The sequence below is a fragment of the Geotrypetes seraphini genome, chromosome 10, assembly GCF_902459505.1.
Source record: "Geotrypetes seraphini chromosome 10, aGeoSer1.1, whole genome shotgun sequence".
NCBI lineage: Eukaryota > Metazoa > Chordata > Amphibia > Gymnophiona > Dermophiidae > Geotrypetes > Geotrypetes seraphini.
In genome coordinates, this window is record NC_047093.1 from 32,990,569 (window position 1) to 33,007,574 (window position 17,006).

Below are 17,006 nucleotides of genomic sequence, written 5' to 3' on the forward strand. Positions count from 1 at the left end.
TATCTGCTGTCTTTTACTATGTTACAATGGAGTTGGGGGAGGGGGGACATGTAAATCTCTCTCCTGCATATTCATTAGAAATATTTAGAAAACTTGGTTTGTTTGTTGCCCTCAAGGACTGAACTTTATAAAACCGATTATTCTAGTTATGAGGAGTTAATTTGTGAGGAAATATTAGATAAAAAAAATTGCCATTTTAAGAAGGTAGCCGTGTTAGTCTATTTTGAAAAGTAATAAATCCCCTCCCCCCCTTTTACAAAGCCGTGGTAGCGCAGCAAACACACCGACACCCGTTATATTCCTATGGACGTTGGAGCGATTACCGCAACAGCAGTCGCTACTGTGGCCAAATAGAAGTAGAAACAAAAACAAAAAGAAAGAAAAGAAATATTTTTATTGGACCAACAATACGTTTTTTGATTAGCTTTCAAAGGCCACACACTTCAGATCAGAAATTACAAATGTTGACAAATATCAGAATATATAAGGGAAACTTACAATCATTCCAATGACAGTGTCACGGGAAGAGGTAAGAATGATGGTAGGGGCTGGGTACTGCTGAAAGCTGTTTCTAAAATTGTATCGATTCATAATAATATACCCCCCCTTAAAATTCCTATGAGCGTCGGAGCAGCTTCGGGGCATTCAGTGCTCTGGGCTGTGGTAGAAACTAGAGAATGACACAGGGAATAGATTTATCACCATTCCCGCCCTGTCCCCGCAAGCTCAGTCCCTGTCCCATCCCTGCCCAGCAAGCTCGGTCCTCATCCCCCCCTGCAAACTGTCAGATCCCATCTGCACAAACCTCAAATAGTTAAGATTTTATACTGAACTTATTTTATTAAAGTATAAAAAGAGACAATATTCTGTATAATTGTCATTTTATAAACACAAATAATACAGCAGAGCAAGGATCAACAAAACCCCTGTCACCCTTCCCTTTCAGAAATATCCCCTCCACTATTGTGAAAACTGAACAAACCAAATTACTACAGAATGCTACATAGAAAAATCAAGCTAACAGAATACTTCAGTAACACATGGCAGGAATAGTGTTAGGGGAGTGCAACTACGGCAATTGCCCCCTGGTCAGAGAGAGAGCCCTAAGCCAGCGGGAAGCTAAAGAAGCACAGCCTGGGCTTTCCGGTCCCCAGTTATATCTAATACCAGCTCTAGCAGGATACAGATTTCAAGTCTGAAATATTCTAATCACAAAATATAAAATAAGGGCTCCTTTTACAAAGGTGCACTAGTGTTTTTAGCGCACGCTAGCCCAAAAATTACCGCCTGCTTAAAAGGAGATGGTAGCGGCTAGCATGCGCTAAAACCGCTAGCGCAACTTTGTAAAAGGAGCCTTAAATGTATTTTTTCTATCTTTTGTTGTCTGGTAATTTTATTCTTCAAATCACAGTGGTCTCAGGCTTTGGTTCTGGGTTCCTTCTGTCTTCATCATGGCATGGCTGGCTCCTGAAGGTAAAATAGGCGCAAGAGGAACTGGGGAGGAATGCTGAGTGACACAGGCACAATTTTTTTACCACAGGAGCAAGACTTTTCACTGTTTCCATGGGGCGGTGAAAGGTCTTGTCTCCATTCCTGCAGTAAACCACTTACAAATGTCTCCATTCCTGCGGATTTACTGCGGTGACCACGGTTTACTGCGGTAAACATTCCCCCGTGTCATTCTCTAGTAGAAACCTCTACTGCAGCTTAGTAAGGGGGGGGGGGTGAGTATTCAAGCATGAAGATTAATAACATTGTTGCTTATTCACTTTTTTGTTGTTGTTTCCTATCATTATTGCAACCTGTGTCAAGAGCAACAAGGATAGTTTGGTTTATACCGTGTTTCCCCAAAAATAAGCCCTAGCATCATTTTCAGGGTAGGTCTTAATATAAGCCCTATCCCCAAAAATAAGCCCTAGTCACCAGCGGCAGCAGCACTTCCCCCGTGACCCTTCCATCTCTTCCACTCATCCGAATCCTAACCGCGAGACCGAAATACAGTACCTTATAACAAACTGCATCGTCGGCAGCAGAGACCCCACTGCGACTTTCTCGCACCCGAGCGTTCCTCTGCCACTGTCCCTCCCTCCATCTACTCTTTGCCGCTGAACTCTGATTTCCCGATATATTGCAGTCAAGCCTCACCAATTTGCTTGACATCTTTGAAGGTGTGAATAAACATGTGGATAAAGGTGAGCTGGTTGATATAGTGAATCTAGATTTTCAGAAAGCTTTTGATAAAGTTCCTCACCAGAGGCTCCTGAATTGGTTATCAGATAGAAAACAGAGGGTAGGGTTAAATGGTCATTTTTCTCAATGGAGGCGAGTAAACAGTGGAGTGCCACAGGGGTCTGTACTGGGACCAGTGCTATTTAACTTATTTATAAATGATCTAGAAATTGGAATGACGAGTGAGGTGATTAAATTTGCAGATGACACTAAACTGTTCAAAGTTGTTGAAACGCATGTGGATTGTGAAAAATTGCAGGCGGACCTTAGGAAATTGGAAGACTGGGTGTCCAAATGGCAGATGAAATTTAATGTGGACAAATGCAAAGTGATGCACATTGGGAAGAATAACCTGAATCGCAGTTACCAGATGTAATGTAATGTAATGTAATTTTATTTCTTATATACCGCTAATCCGTTAGGTTCGAAGCGGTTTACAGAAGATATATATTAAGGAATACAATAAAATAATATAAGTAAGATAAGTACTTAGAAATTCCCTTACTGTCCCGAAGGCTCACAATCTAACTAAAGTACCTGAGAAAAACAATTAGTAAATAGTAGAGAAGTAAAAATAAAGATAGAGGTAAAAATAGGATTAGAAACATCCTAACAAGAATACATTGATCTCTCTTCGGCTACACATTTTAAAGCAAAAAGTAGATCCTCAACAATACAATGGGAAAAAAAAAATCCGTTAGACAATGGAATTCTAAAGAAATTTGAAAATAAGAAATAAACATTAGAATTTCTAACAAGAAGTGTATACGAAAGCTCTTTGTTAGTGTTTGTAACAGTGGACATGAGTTGCTAGGGTCCATCTTGGAGGGTTAGCGCCCAAGAAAAGGATCTGGGTATCGTTGTATACAATACGATGAAACCTTCCGCCCAATGTGTGGCGATGGCTAAAAAAGCAAACAGGATGCTGGGAATTATTTTTAAAAGGGATGGTTAACAAGACTAAGAATGTCATAATGCCCCTGTATCGCTCCATGGTGTGACCTCATCTGGAGTATTGCATTCAATTCTGGTCTCCTTATCTCAGGAAAGATATAGTGGCGCTAGAAAAGGTTCAAAGAAGAGCGACCAAGATGGTAAAGAGGATGGCACTCCTCTTGTATGAGGAAAGGCTAAAACAGTTAGGTCTCTTCAGCTTGGAAAAGAGACGGCTGAGGAGAGATATGATTGAAGTCTACAAAATCCTGAGTGGAGTAGAACGGGTACAAGTGGATTGATTTTTCACTCCGTCAAAAATTACAAAGACTAGAGGACACTCGATGAAGTTACAGGGAAATACTTTTAAAACCAATAGGAGGAAATTTTTTCACTCAGAGAATATTTAAACTCTGGAACGCATTGCCAGAGGATATGGTACGAACAGATAGCTGGTTTTAAGAAAGGTTTGGACAAGTTCTTGGAGGAAAAGTCCATAGTCTGTTATTGAGAAAGACATAAGGAAAGCCACTGCTTGCCCTGGATTGGTAGCACAAAAAAATAAAGTCACCACATTCATCAATGTACTTTAGTAAGCTTGTTTCTTGCTTAGAACTCTGCTCAGAGACATGAAGGCTGATTACTCGGCCTCACCTACCAATCATTGCAGTGTTCAAAAAAGAAGGCTTTTAAATCTTAAATATTCTTTGCGCTAGCTTATCCGCTATGCTAAAGGTATTAATGTTTTCAAAAGTTCTTGTGAACTATACAAAATTACTTAACTTTGGACAGTGACTGGTTCCGACGTGCACGTTTCGTTTGCTGCGTCAGGGAACCGACAATAACAGCTGAGTTTTAAAGCTGGTAGTGAAGTCACTGAAACAGAAGATAAATACTGTAAATACTTATATAGTAGGATGTAAATGCAAGTTATAAAGTAATACAGCACTATCGTATGGCTATTAACTGGAAGGGAGCACTCACCATTAGATTACAAAACTGGATATCTCAAAAAAGTGTTTCTTCTTAGACGTTTCAAACAGGGCTAGCAGAATACAGACGCTATTTATAGGTAATGCAGAGCCGGTGGGACTGTCACGTCAGAACGTTGAAACGTCACTGTCCCGGCCTGCCGAGTACTATTGCATCATCAAACTTTCTGATTGGAACAAAAGTCCTCAATCTCAAAAGAGACCTGTTATTCACTAATGAAATTATACTGAAAAAATGAATGAATAAATGAAAATGGAATCAGTAATGTACAAAATGATCACAGAAAAGCTCTCCACTCAACTTCACTGTTTAACCCCCGGGGGGGCAGAGTGCCCAAGGTATAGATCCATTTCTGCTCTAAGGCATACAGTTTGGCTTTCATATCGCCTCCCCTAGGAAGAACAGGGGCATCTAGAATGGAAAAACGCAGGGAGGAAATAGGATGTTCATGTTGAAGCCAATGTGGTGTAAGAGGGGCTTCTGCAACTGCTTTAACAATCCTACTCACGTGTTCCCCGATGCGTACACGTATCTTTCTAACAGTGTGCCCTACATATAACATCTGACAGGGGCATTGAATAATATAAACTACATTTTTCGTGTTGCAGTCAGTAAAGGCTATAGATCTGCGATTGACCACTCATTCAGGAAGTTGTAAATCTTCCAACTTGACACTATACTGACATATAGAACACGCTGTGCATGGTGAGTGAGTGCCTTTCTCTTGCTGTTTACATGATTCAGAGCGATAAAGGGCTTTCGTGAGGTGTTGTTTCAGGTTCCATGTTCGTGAATAAGCAAATTTTGGAAAAGTGTTAAAACATTCATGATACTGTAAAATGCCCCAATGTTGTAGTATAATGTGTTTTATCTGAAAAGCATGTTGAGAGTATGGCAAAACACATACTGTTTCAGCTTCATTGGATTTGGCAGAAGGGGATAACAACACTTCCCTGTTGGACCAATATGCTCTTTTATAAGCTTTCTTTATCACAGAGGTAGGATAACCTCTTTCTTTAAATCGCACTTTCATTTCTTCAGCTTTACATTCAAATTCAGTCCTGGATGAACATAATCTTCTTAACCTTAAGAACTGGCCCGTAGGGATGTTTCTACGTAGATGTCTTGGATGATGGCTGTCGTATCTAAGAAGATTGTTGCGGTCAGTTGGTTTCCTATAGATGGAAGTACTGAATTCCCCATCTACGATAGAGATACTCATATCAAGGAATGGTAAAGAGTGGGAATTAGATTGGGCAGCTTTTAAACTCAGCTGTTATTGTCGGTTCCCTGACGCAGCAAACGAAACGTGCACGTCGGAACCAGTCACTGTCCAAAGTTAAGTAATTTTGTATAGTTCACAAGAACTTTTGAAAACATTAATACCTTTAGCATAGCGGATAAGCTAGCGCAAAGAATATTTAAGATTTAAAAGCCTTCTTTTTTGAACACTGCAATGATTGGTAGGTGAGGCCGAGTAATCAGCCTTCATGTCTCTGAGCAGAGTTCTAAGCAAGAAACAAGCTTACTAAAGTACATTGATGAATGTGGTGACTTTATTTTTTTGTGCTACCGATTTCTTTAGTCACTCAACAGTAACCTCATTGTGTAAGAGTTACCCCTGCATATTTTGTTTGACTTGCCCTGGATTGGTAGCATGGAATATTGCTACTCCTTGGGTTTTGGCCAGGTACTAGTGACCTGTATTAACCACCGTGGGAACGGGCTACTGGGCTTGATGGACCATTGGTCTGACCCACAAGGCTATTCTTATGGCCTCTGTTTTAAATCCCTCGTCCTCCTCTCTTCGTGCTGCTCTTTCCTAGAGATGACATCTCCTTCCACAGCATAGTTAGAGCCGTGGCAGAATTGAGAGAAGAGATATAATGTGCCCTTCCTGCTCCAAGCAATCTTGGCATAAGGCCACAAACTTTGGCAGAGAAAACTAAATACTGGCTTTACATGGAACAGGCAGTGTATCTCCTGGAACAGAAGGGTCAGTAATGAACTGTGTAAATTGACCTAAATGAAGTCATTCTTCTCCAAAGCAATGGGACTTCAATAGCCAGAATCTCTCTACCATGAATCATCACAGTACAGATAGGTAGTGCCATATGCCTGGCACTATGCATGGCTTTCCACAACCACCACAGAATACCTTTCATGGACACTCTAGCCCCCGAGGTTTTATAAATCATGGTGGATAGCAACAGCTGCTGGGCACGAGATTCTATATTAAGAAAATAAGAACAATGAATTAGAGTGGGTAAAGATGGAGAAAGCATCTGCTGAGTATGGTTCATGGTCGATGTGTTTGGAGGGAATGGGTGACCTCATCCCACAGGATGTGGGAAATGGCTCTAGAGCTGGGCAGGTGGGAAGGGGGAGGGGAAGGGGTTCTCTAGGTTCAGTTCACAGTCTGCGAGTCAACACTGCCTGGGATAGACACAGAGGCTCCATACATAGCAAGAGAAATGGAAACTACGCATCGAGGGCTGGATTCTGCAACTGGCGCTGGTATCGCCAAGCGCCGGTCGTGTGTCAATTTATGTACTGGCACCGGCTGCAGAATCATGGCCCAGTGTAAAACAGATGCCGGAAATGTAGGTCAAGGTTTTATTTTACTTATTATTTATATTCCGCATATCCTACAATTCTATGCAGATTACAAATTATTCAGATACTCAAGCATTTTTCCCTGTCTGTCCCGGCGGGCTCACACTCTTTCTAATGTACCTGGGGCATTAAAGGATTAAGTGACTTGCCCAGGGTCACAAGGAGCAGTGCGGGATTTCAACCCACAACTCCAGGGTGCTGGGGCTGTAGCTCTAACCTCTACACTAGAGTTGCACGGGGACACAAATCCCCACCCATCCCCGCCAGGATCCTCTCCGTCCCCACCCATCCCCGCAAGGAATTACCTCCATCCCCGCCAGTCCCCATAAAAAGCAGCAATTACTTCTGACAGGATCATCAATTCCAGTTTCTTTTGTGTTTGCGCTGCTGTTTTCCTTGTGGAATCTCTTTGGTGGAACTCTTTTTTTTGTTTTCTGTTCAGGTAATTAACTTATAAACCCCCTCTTTTATTAAGGCTGACTTGTCCATTATATTATATGGACGAACCCTGCTTCCAAAGCCTTCCATCCCTGTGGGAGTCCCGTTGGCTAGAGGGGGGTTCCCGTGGGAGTCCCGTGGGCCAGAGGGGGGTCCCCGTGGGAGTCCCGTGGGTTAGGAGGGGATTCCCGCAGGACCCCCGCGGGATTCCCGCGATCCCTGTTCCCATGCAGATCTCTACTCTACACCACACACTCCCCATATTGGCCTATATTTCTGGTGCCTACTTTACATGAGGATTGCATCCACAGGAGTTCCAACAGTCACTTCTGGCAACAGTCACTCTGACAACAGGCGAAGTTAGGCGCCTCTGTGGACGGGACACAGACAGCCTGTTCTGTAGGCACCTGCCGATGCCTGCATTCTTTTAAAAATTAATTTTTAAATTGGTTTAAAATGATGCGGTCAATTACTGCGTCATTTATCACCAGTTAAGATAGGCAGTGGTAGTAGAGAATGACACGGGGAAAAGATTTATCACCATTCCTGCCCCATCCCCGCGAGCTCAATCCCCGTTCCTGCCCTGCCTCCACGAGCTCAGTCACCGCTCCTGCAAACTGTCAGATCCCATCCGCAAAAGCCTCGAATAGTTATGATTTTATACTGAACTTATTTTATTAAAGTATAAAAAGAGACAATATTCTGTACAATTGTCATTTTATAACACAAATAATACAGCAGAGCAAAGATCAGCAAAACCCCTGTCTCCCCTCCCTTTCACAAATATCCCCTCCACTATTGTGAAAACTGAACAAACCAAATTACTACAGAATGCTACATAGAAAAATCAAGCTAACAGAATACTTCGGTCACACATGGCAGAGAGAGAGCCCTAAGCCAGCGGGAAGCTAAAGAAGCACAGCCTGGGTTTTCCGGTCCCCCGTTAGGTCTAATACCAGCTCTAGCAGGATACATATTTCAAATCTGAAATATTCCAATCACGAAATATAAAATAAATGAATATTTTTCTACCTTTTGCTGTCTGGTAATTTTATTCTTCAAATCACATTGGTCTCAGGTTTTGGGTTCCTTCTGTCTTCATTGTGGCATGGCTGGCTCCTGAAGGTAAAATAGGCACAAGAGGAACTGGGGAAGAGATGCCGAGTCTGACTGGGGTGTAATTTTTTACCACAGGAGCAAGACTTTTCACCGCTCCCATGGGGCAGTAAAAGGAATTGTCCCCATTCCTGCAGTAAACCAGTTGCAAATGTCTCCATTCATGTGGATTTACTGCGGTGACCACGGTTTACCGTGGTAAATGGTCCCCGTGCCATTCTCTAAGCGGTAGGTGTCCTAGCTTTTAGTAACCCTATGAAAATCAGGGCCTGAGAGCGAGTGAGTGTGTGTGTGAGAGAGATAGAGAGCGATGGGGAGGGTCGTTAACCTCCACAAAGCAGCAGTTATAACCCTAAAAAAAGGCACGGAGGGAGTGTAAAGAGCATAGAAGAGCAGTTACAACCTTAAACACCTTACTGGGCAGACTGGTTGGGTCAGTTTGATCTTCATCTGTCCTCATCTATAGTGTTATTATGCAAATATAAATCTGGAGATCTGGAGATCTGAAAATTGGAGACCCAGCATATCCAATTTATCTCGGGCATATTTATTGAGCAGAAAGAGCTATCTTATTATCACTAATATTATACCTCTTATCACTTGCATAGATAGTATATTCACAAATTTATTACATTATACTTTTTAAAATTACATATAAACAATAATTATACAATAATTCATACCATATAAATATTTCTGGCTGGCCCGGAACTTCCTCTCCGACGTCAGAATTGATGTCGGGAAGGTTTGTGGGCTGGCGCCTGGACCTTACTTTGCTTTAGTTGTGGCGGTCGGCAGTGGCGGGGCCAGTCCGGGGGGGGGGCAGGCTTCGGCACTAGAGGGAGTGGAAGCGATCGCCTGTCCCGTTGTCCCCACGGACAGCTTCAGGATGCTGTCCCTGCAAACAGGACATTTTGGTGTCCCGAAGCTGTGCGTGGGGACAACGGAACAGGGGATCTAAAAAGAGGACAGTCCCGTTCTAAATGGGATGTAGGGTCACCTTAAGTATATATCGTATTAGCCAAGCAAATCTTGTAAAAACATATCTCAGTCCTTTGAGGGAGCTGCAAGAATTACACCTATTCGTTTGACTCTGCTGTGTACTAACTTCCTAGTAATCTGAACTGGCCATTGCTGAAGATAGAATAATGGGCCTTATGGATTTTTGTCTAATCCAACATAACACATGTCAATCAATATAGAACATAAAATCTCACTATTAAACATAGAAACATAGCTCCCTGGAAAAATCCTTTATCTATACACCAGTATGGAAACCATTATTAAACATGGCAGGTGTTAAAGATATTGGTGGCCCAGGGCTGAAATTTGGGAGAGGCCCCAAAGCCCATCCTCTGGGCTCCATCTCTTGCAGCTTCAAGCAGGTTTGGGGCCCCCTATGGCATGGAGGTCCAGAAAAATTGCCCTGTTATTAGCCATTAACCTGTAAAGTGCTACCTTCCTCTGTCATCATTAGTAGTCACGAGGACAATGGTCGTAACATTAGAACATAAGAATCGCCACTGCTGGGTCAGACCAATGGTCCATCATGCCCAGCAGTCCGCTCATGCGGCGGCCCTCTGGTCATAGACCGGCGCCCTAACTAAGACTAGCCCTACCTGTGTACGCTCTTGTTCACCAGGAACTTGTCTAACTTTGTCTTGAATCCCTGGAGGGGGTTTTCCCCTACGACAGACTCCGGAAGAGTGTTCCAGTTTTACACCACTCTCTGCGTGAAGAAGAACTTCCTTATGTTTGTACAGAATCTATCCCCTTTCAACTTTAGAGTGCCCTCTCGTTCTCCCTACCTTGGAGAAGGTGAACAACCTGTCCTTATCTACGAAGTCTATCCCCTTCAGTACCTTGAATATTTCAATCATGTCCCCCCCTCAATCTCCTCTGTTTGAGGGAGAAGAGGCCCAGTATCTCTAATCTTTCACTGTACGGCAGCTCCTCCAGCCCCTTAACCATCTTAGCCACTCTTCTCTGGACCCTTTCGAGTAGTGCCGTGTCCTTCTTCATGTACGGCGACCAGTGCTGTACGCAGTACTCCAGGTGAGGGCGCACCATGGCCCGGTACAGCGGCATGATAACCTTCTCCGATCTGTTCGTGATCCCCTTCTTTATCATTCCTAACATTCTGTTCGCCCTTTTCGCAGCCACCACACATTGTGTGGACGGCTTCATCGACTTGTCAATCAGGAATTCCCAAGTCCCTTTCCTGGGAGGTCTCTCCAAGTACCGCCCCGGACATCCTGTATTCGTGCTTGGAGTGTTCAGGAGACCTTGTTATTATAGGTAATGTGGTGTCGGTCCCAGAATTTTAATATTGTTTTTTAGTTTGTGACCCTGTGGAACAGGTAGATCTTTAAAAAGAACAGCTGAAATGTGCTTTTGTGCCTGGGGCACTGCCCAGAGCATATTCTTACAGGCAACGTGGCACTGAAGCTTAATGTTTACACATACTAAGCTTTAGAAATATGGCCCCTTAGATTATGAGCTACCACTGAAAGAGTGTAAGCTAAATCCTCAAATTTTATTGATCTTTATCAAAAACCCTATACAAACATTTTCAAGCTGTGGGTTGCAAACCTGCATTTAGAGTCACAACTTATGTTTCTTCTAGGAACATCATAGAAACATAGAAGCATAGAAATAGACGGCAGATAAGGGCCACGGCCCATCTAGTCTGCCCACCCCAATGACCCTCCCCTACCTTTCTCTGTGAATAGATCCCACGTGTCTATCCCATTTGGCCTTAAAATCAGGCACGCTGCTGGCCTCAATGACCTGAAGTGGAAGACTATTCCAGCGATCAACCATCGCTCACAGATTTTACGTGGTTGCTCACAAAAATAGTTTGGAAACCTGGAAAATTGTTGGCTTTTAGAGCATACTGTTTAAATGAAAAACATTTTCTTTTTAAGAACATGTTGCTCATACACACAAAAAAATCCTTAGAGGGAGCATTGGTTACAACACCAAGTTGGAAAAAAAAAAAAAAGTCATTTTACCAGTTTGGCCTTGCATAGGTTCAAGGGAAGGTGAAGGATGACAGTAGTGTCAGCTGTGACACTGTCAGAGGGCCAGGAGCAGAAGCATTATTAGAAAGATAGTTCTCTCAGGAGGTCACAAGCTTTCTGTGGTGGCGACAAGGGGTCAAAGCCACAGAGAGTTTGATAAGCAGGGATTTATAAATGCTAATGTCCTGGAGGGAAAATATGCTGTTGCATTACATTTCTCAAACTGGTCTTTTGACACACCCAGCCAGTTAAGTTTTCAGGACAGCCATAATGAATATGCATGAGATAGATTTGCATTCAATGGAGGTAGCGCAGGCAAATTTATGTCATGCATATTCATTATGGATATCCTGGAAAAACTGTGTGTTCTGAGGACTGGGTTGAGACCCTCTATTTTAGAGGTATATCTTGCATAGCCATTAATTAAAAAATAAAATTAAAACAGATGACCAATGCATCAGATAGCTGGAGAGCAGACTCAACAGGTTTTCTTAAAAGGTGTGGCCCTAATAATGAGTTACAGCACTTATTCCAAGAAGTATAGAAATATAAAGAGCTCTAGACTGGGATAAATAAAGCTCAGAGGAAGACAAGAAACAGTGAAATCAATATAAGTGCACTGCTTTTGAACTAAAAGAAACAAGTGTAAAAATAAATCTGTTTTAAACTTTAGATTATAAGGGCAAAACATACATAGAATTTTAGGGTGTTAAAATATTGAAGTGGACTTTTTATAAAGAAAAAGGAGTGGGAGTAATCGATTTCTTTGCTCAAGATCTTGCAAGTAAAGTACTGGTGCCTGAAGTTAGACAATCTCCTCTTCAATTCCAATATTTATAACTGTATCACTTCAGGGACATTTCTGCACCGGCTCTGTTTACCTCTCACCTTACTTCCTTCGTCGTCGACCTCCTCCTCCTCCTCCTCCTCAGCTGTCACGCTGGAGCTGGTTCCCCTCCGGGGAGGGCTCTGCTTTTCCTCCGGCAATGTCCTCGCTGCCTCCCTCTCCTCCGCCGAGCCCATCTCCTCCGGGATCATCGCCGTCTTCTCCTTCGCGTCTCCTTCCGCCCCTCGCGTCTCGGTCTCTTCCTTCGCCTCCGTTTCCAGCGGCACTTTCGTCGGCTCCTCGTCCTCTGCCTCCCCTCTATCCGGCCGGTCCTCTCGGGCAACCGCCGCCTCCCGCGTCTCCCCCGCTCGGTCCTTGTCGCCGCCGGCTCTCAGCTTCAGGACAAGCGAAGCCAGAACGACAGCCGCGACGGTGGTCACCAGCGCCGCCAGCAAGTAAAAGTCCAGCATCTCGTCCATGTTCGTCCGCCGACGCTTTTGTTCTGGCCGTTCGGAGCCCAGATGGATGGATGGATGGAGGAGCAGATTGGGTTTCAAAACACAGCGTCATCGGCCGGGATCCTCCCCCTTCTCCTCTCTTCCTTCCCTAGAGGTTTGCTCCTCCTGCGCTGCTCTTTTCAGGGAAAGCGGTGTGACGCGGAAATCCCTTTGCACAGGACCTGCAGGAGCCGGATCTCGGGGGAGGGGGCGGCTTCTGCACCCCGACATTGAACAAACTTCCTGACAGTGTCCGAGGACAGGTACGTCATTTCCACTGGGTTTAGCTCGCCCAATAATCTTGACAATTTGACAGCTGACAGCATGATGATTAAAAAAAAAAAAAAGTAGTTTTGCAGGGGGTTTGTTCCCTCCCTCGGTTTTTGGTAACTGATTGCAGGTCCAGGCGAAGAGGGCGACCTGCAATCAGATGACTCGAGGACCTTGGACTAGCGCAAACCCGATTTGTTTTTAGATCCGCAATTCAAGACTCCAGCACGAGTTGATGGCAACAGCAACCCTCAGGGCCCAATCCTGCAAAATTAGTAGTACACTTAGGGCAATTAGATACTACAGGCTGAGTGAGTTCTGCCCTGCTCAGATCGAGATGGACTCTCTGCAAGGAGGTCTTGGCCATAGTTTAAGGTACAAGGTATAATCCTAAAGTCAAGTCACCACCTTTAAATCTCAATAATTGAAGCAAAGGCAGGGTCCAAATGCCTTTCCTCCAAATTCAAACCTTCAAATGCATATCGGGTTTTTGTTTTTAAAATCCCAAGTATATTAAGGTATGCTCTCTCGCTTCCAAAAGCTCAGGATACCTCAAAACTTTTCACTTTTTCAATTCATAAAGGGCTTCAGCAATACCAGGCCAAGTTCTGTGTTCAGAAGCCTACATTTTGTTATGCTTCATCTCCCCTGTCTCCTTAAGCCAAATTATATGTTCAAATGTATTCTTTTGTAATTGCTTTCTATAGCTATTATTGTAATGCTTATAACCTTTAAAAAATAGCTGGACACTAAATGTGCAAGTTTATGACTGAATTGGTGCAAATTATGAGTAATAAAGGCAGGCTACTAATCCTTGGTTTCTTTCATACTAAGAGAAAAAAAAGCCAGCAGGTTACATTTGGTTTATGCATAGTTTTATGCAAGGACACAAAACTGTTTTTTATTTACTGTTCAGAAAATAGCACTTTAAGAAAATGATCCTGTTTTAACAATACAAAATACCTGCTGTCAAATTCTCAGAAACTCGTTTTTTTTCCTTTTAATTATTTGTAAAGCAAGAAATAATTTCATGCGATGTCAGCTCATTCAGGGTTGGATTCTCAAAACTAACAGGTAAAATCTGGCAAGTCGATGTAACGGCCATAGTGGGAATTTTATTTTATAAGCAATTCTTACCATAAGAGCATGCAAATTATATATACATGCTATTTGTGTGTAGAATTTCCAGCAAACAACGGGAGGAACTGTGCCCAGAACAGTGCAAAAAGCACAGCTCCTCCCTTTTGTCAAAGTCATTCTCCCTGCCCCCATCAACTGAGCCACAGGTTTTCCCCGAGTCCTGCCAGCTCAGCTGATTGACCAGTAGGGAGAGCAGCAGAGGGAAATGTTCCCCTCTCCCACTGACACACCCCTCATCTGTCACTGCCCCTTGAACAAGATTGGCCGAAGGGATGCCCTCTCCCTCTTGCCGCTGGGGTCTGCCGACAATTCCCCCCCCAATAGGAGGGATGTCTTTCCCCACCCCAAACCGACAAACCCCTGCACCTCTGAACAACAAAGACTGACTATAGGGATACCCTAGTCCAGGGGTCTCCAAATTCCCTCCTCGAGGGCCGAATCCAGTCAGGTTTTCGGGATTTCCCCAATGAATATGCATCGAAAGCAGTACATGCACATAGATCTCATGCATATTCATTGGGGAAATCCCGAAAACCTGACTGGATTCGGCCCTCGAGGAGGGACTTTGGAGACCCCTGCCCTAATCCCTCCGGCTCACCTCTTCAAAATAGCAGGCATTCTCCTTCCTGGTGCATTCTGGGGAGGGGCCTAAGGCTTTGATTGACCCAGGCACCTAAGGCTCCATCTGCATTCCTGCTGTCTCCCCAGACTCTATCCTTATTTTCACAAGCCTCAAATACTTGTAATTTTTTTTAAAGTATAAAAAGTGCCAATATGCTACATAACTGTTTATAAATCACAAATAGAATCTTCCATTTCTATCTGGTTTTGGTAAAACCTTCTCAAAGATTCAGTTTCCCATGATTTAAATCATCTGGGAAGGTAATTGGATTGTCTTTCAGACATGGATGTAGAAGAGAACCTAAATTGTATAGTGGATGACCAGGAAAATAAGTGTCTAGAAATGTTTGTTGATGCCAGCAACTATGGATGAATCTGGTACAGTAAGATGCTTGAGCAGGTGGGCACATTATAGAGGGCAGTTGCAGATGACAGACAAGATACAAATGATATCATTAACAGTAGTTCAGCCGCTTCTGCAGTTTGCTTGTTTTTTTTCATTACTGTATTCAGTTGACATTTTATTGTCTATAATTTGTTGTTTTTACATATTGATACTAGTCTCATGGGGACAATGTTTGTCTGTCTCCACAGGCTCTGCCCCTGTCCTGTAGGCTCTACCCCCATCTCATTCGGTAAGTATAGAGCTTAGGCCCACTCAGAGGTGATTGTAGATTACTGCTCAGCCAAAGGCACTGTATGCAGTGGCATGGTAAATTCTTCTGTTTTTTTTCACAGGGAGCGAGCCACCTCAAGGCTGCCCTCTGATATAATGACACAATATGTTGGGACATAGCAATTTATTTAAATTGGTTTGGGGACCATTGACATCTTTTATTTATTCATTATAGCTGTCTTTTGTCTTTAATTTTTGTTTATTTCTATCCACATCCAGGGAAGGGTGGGGGGGGGAGGGGAGGGATACTTTTATCTTTAACTTTAGCCCTTTGAATACATACATCCAGGTGGGTGGAAAGAGGGTGGGATTACATTATTACTTTAAATAGGGAAAGGTTATTGAAATAATTTATGTTTTGGTTGACTAGTTATTGGATAGGTGGGTTTAAATGCTCATGTATGTCTGTAAGATGAATGTGCTTTTTTGATTATGTGTTTATATACTTTGTATTGCACTGTTGATATATGGAAAATCAATAAAGATTAAAAAAAAAAAAAGAGTACAATACCGCTTCTGGAAGGAACTTACTTGATTAGGATAAAACTGTGTGACTGAAGGGTAATGAACAATGGCTAGAAGTTTACTAACTCATGTATAGAGGTGATAGTAATGAGGAAGATCATTTTCTAAGTGAGATTTTTGAGGGAAGTGCTACATTACAACTTGAAGGGGCACTAGAGCACCACATTTCAGGGTATGGTAATAATAATAACAGTTTATATACCGCAGGACCGTGAAGTTCTATGCGGTTTACAATGATTAAAATGTATTACAGACCGAGTGGAATAAACAAAGTTCAGAGTTAGTGAATAACAGTTCTAAAGATCATTTGTTGAGGACTAAGCTTGTATACAGGAACAGATGTGTTTTTAGGTCGCACTAGTGAGGGTAATGGTACAGGTGGCATTTAGAAACAGCTTGAGGTGCTACTGGTGAATGGTACTACTGTGTTTCCCTGAAAATAAGACAGTGTCATATTAATTTTGGGCCCAAAACACACTCTCGGTCTTATTTTTTTCATGTACAATGATCATCTCTCTCTTCTTCTCCTCCACCCCAAATCTTCCTCTTTCCTTTCTCTCCCCAACATGTTCAGCATCTTTCCTCCCCTCACCCATCCCCTTGTGCCATCCCTCTGCAGCATCTTTCTATCCCTCCCTCCACTCGTGCAGAACCCGTGCCCAGCTTCTATCCCTCCCTTCTGTGCAGAACCCTTGAGCAGCCCCCCCGCACAACTGAACCCCCACTGACCCTCCCATCTTTCCATCCGAACCCCACCAACCTACATATCTCCCGCTAGAGTAGCATTAGCAGCACTCTAAACAGGCTGTTTGGCGGCCTCCTCCTGCCAGGGCCTTCCGTGTGCCACGTTGCTGATGATATCATCAGTGATGCAGCAGAGAGAATGCCCAGGCTGGATAATGCTGCAAAACAGCCTGTTTAGAGCGCTACAGCTGCTGCTCTTTGGAGGGAGGTATGTAGGTCTCGTGGTTGGAGGGGTTTGGATGGAAGAGAGGGGAGGTTAAACAGGGGTTCAGCTGTGTGGCAGAGGCAGGGGGGTGCTGGGGAAATGCTGCTGCCGGCGAATCCAGGTACTAGGGCTTATTTTAAGACCTACTCCGAAA

General features: G+C 43.4%; 1 protein-coding gene across 5 annotated transcripts in view; it reads right to left on the reverse strand.

Annotated features, from left to right (window-relative positions):
* The window catches only part of MXRA7 (matrix remodeling associated 7), a 116,386-nt gene extending 103,586 nt beyond the window's left edge, over positions 1–12,800 (reverse strand). For 4 of the 5 annotated variants that reach the window (XM_033961105.1, XM_033961109.1, XM_033961106.1 and 1 more), the window contains exon 1: positions 12,237–12,800. In XM_033961105.1, coding sequence (XP_033816996.1) covers positions 12,237–12,653 — 417 coding nt within the window. In that variant the 5' untranslated portion in view covers positions 12,654–12,800. The remainder of the gene's footprint in view (positions 1–12,236) is intronic. The other variant, XM_033961107.1, reaches the window with a different exon arrangement.
* Between the last annotated feature and the right edge of the window lie 4,206 nt (positions 12,801–17,006).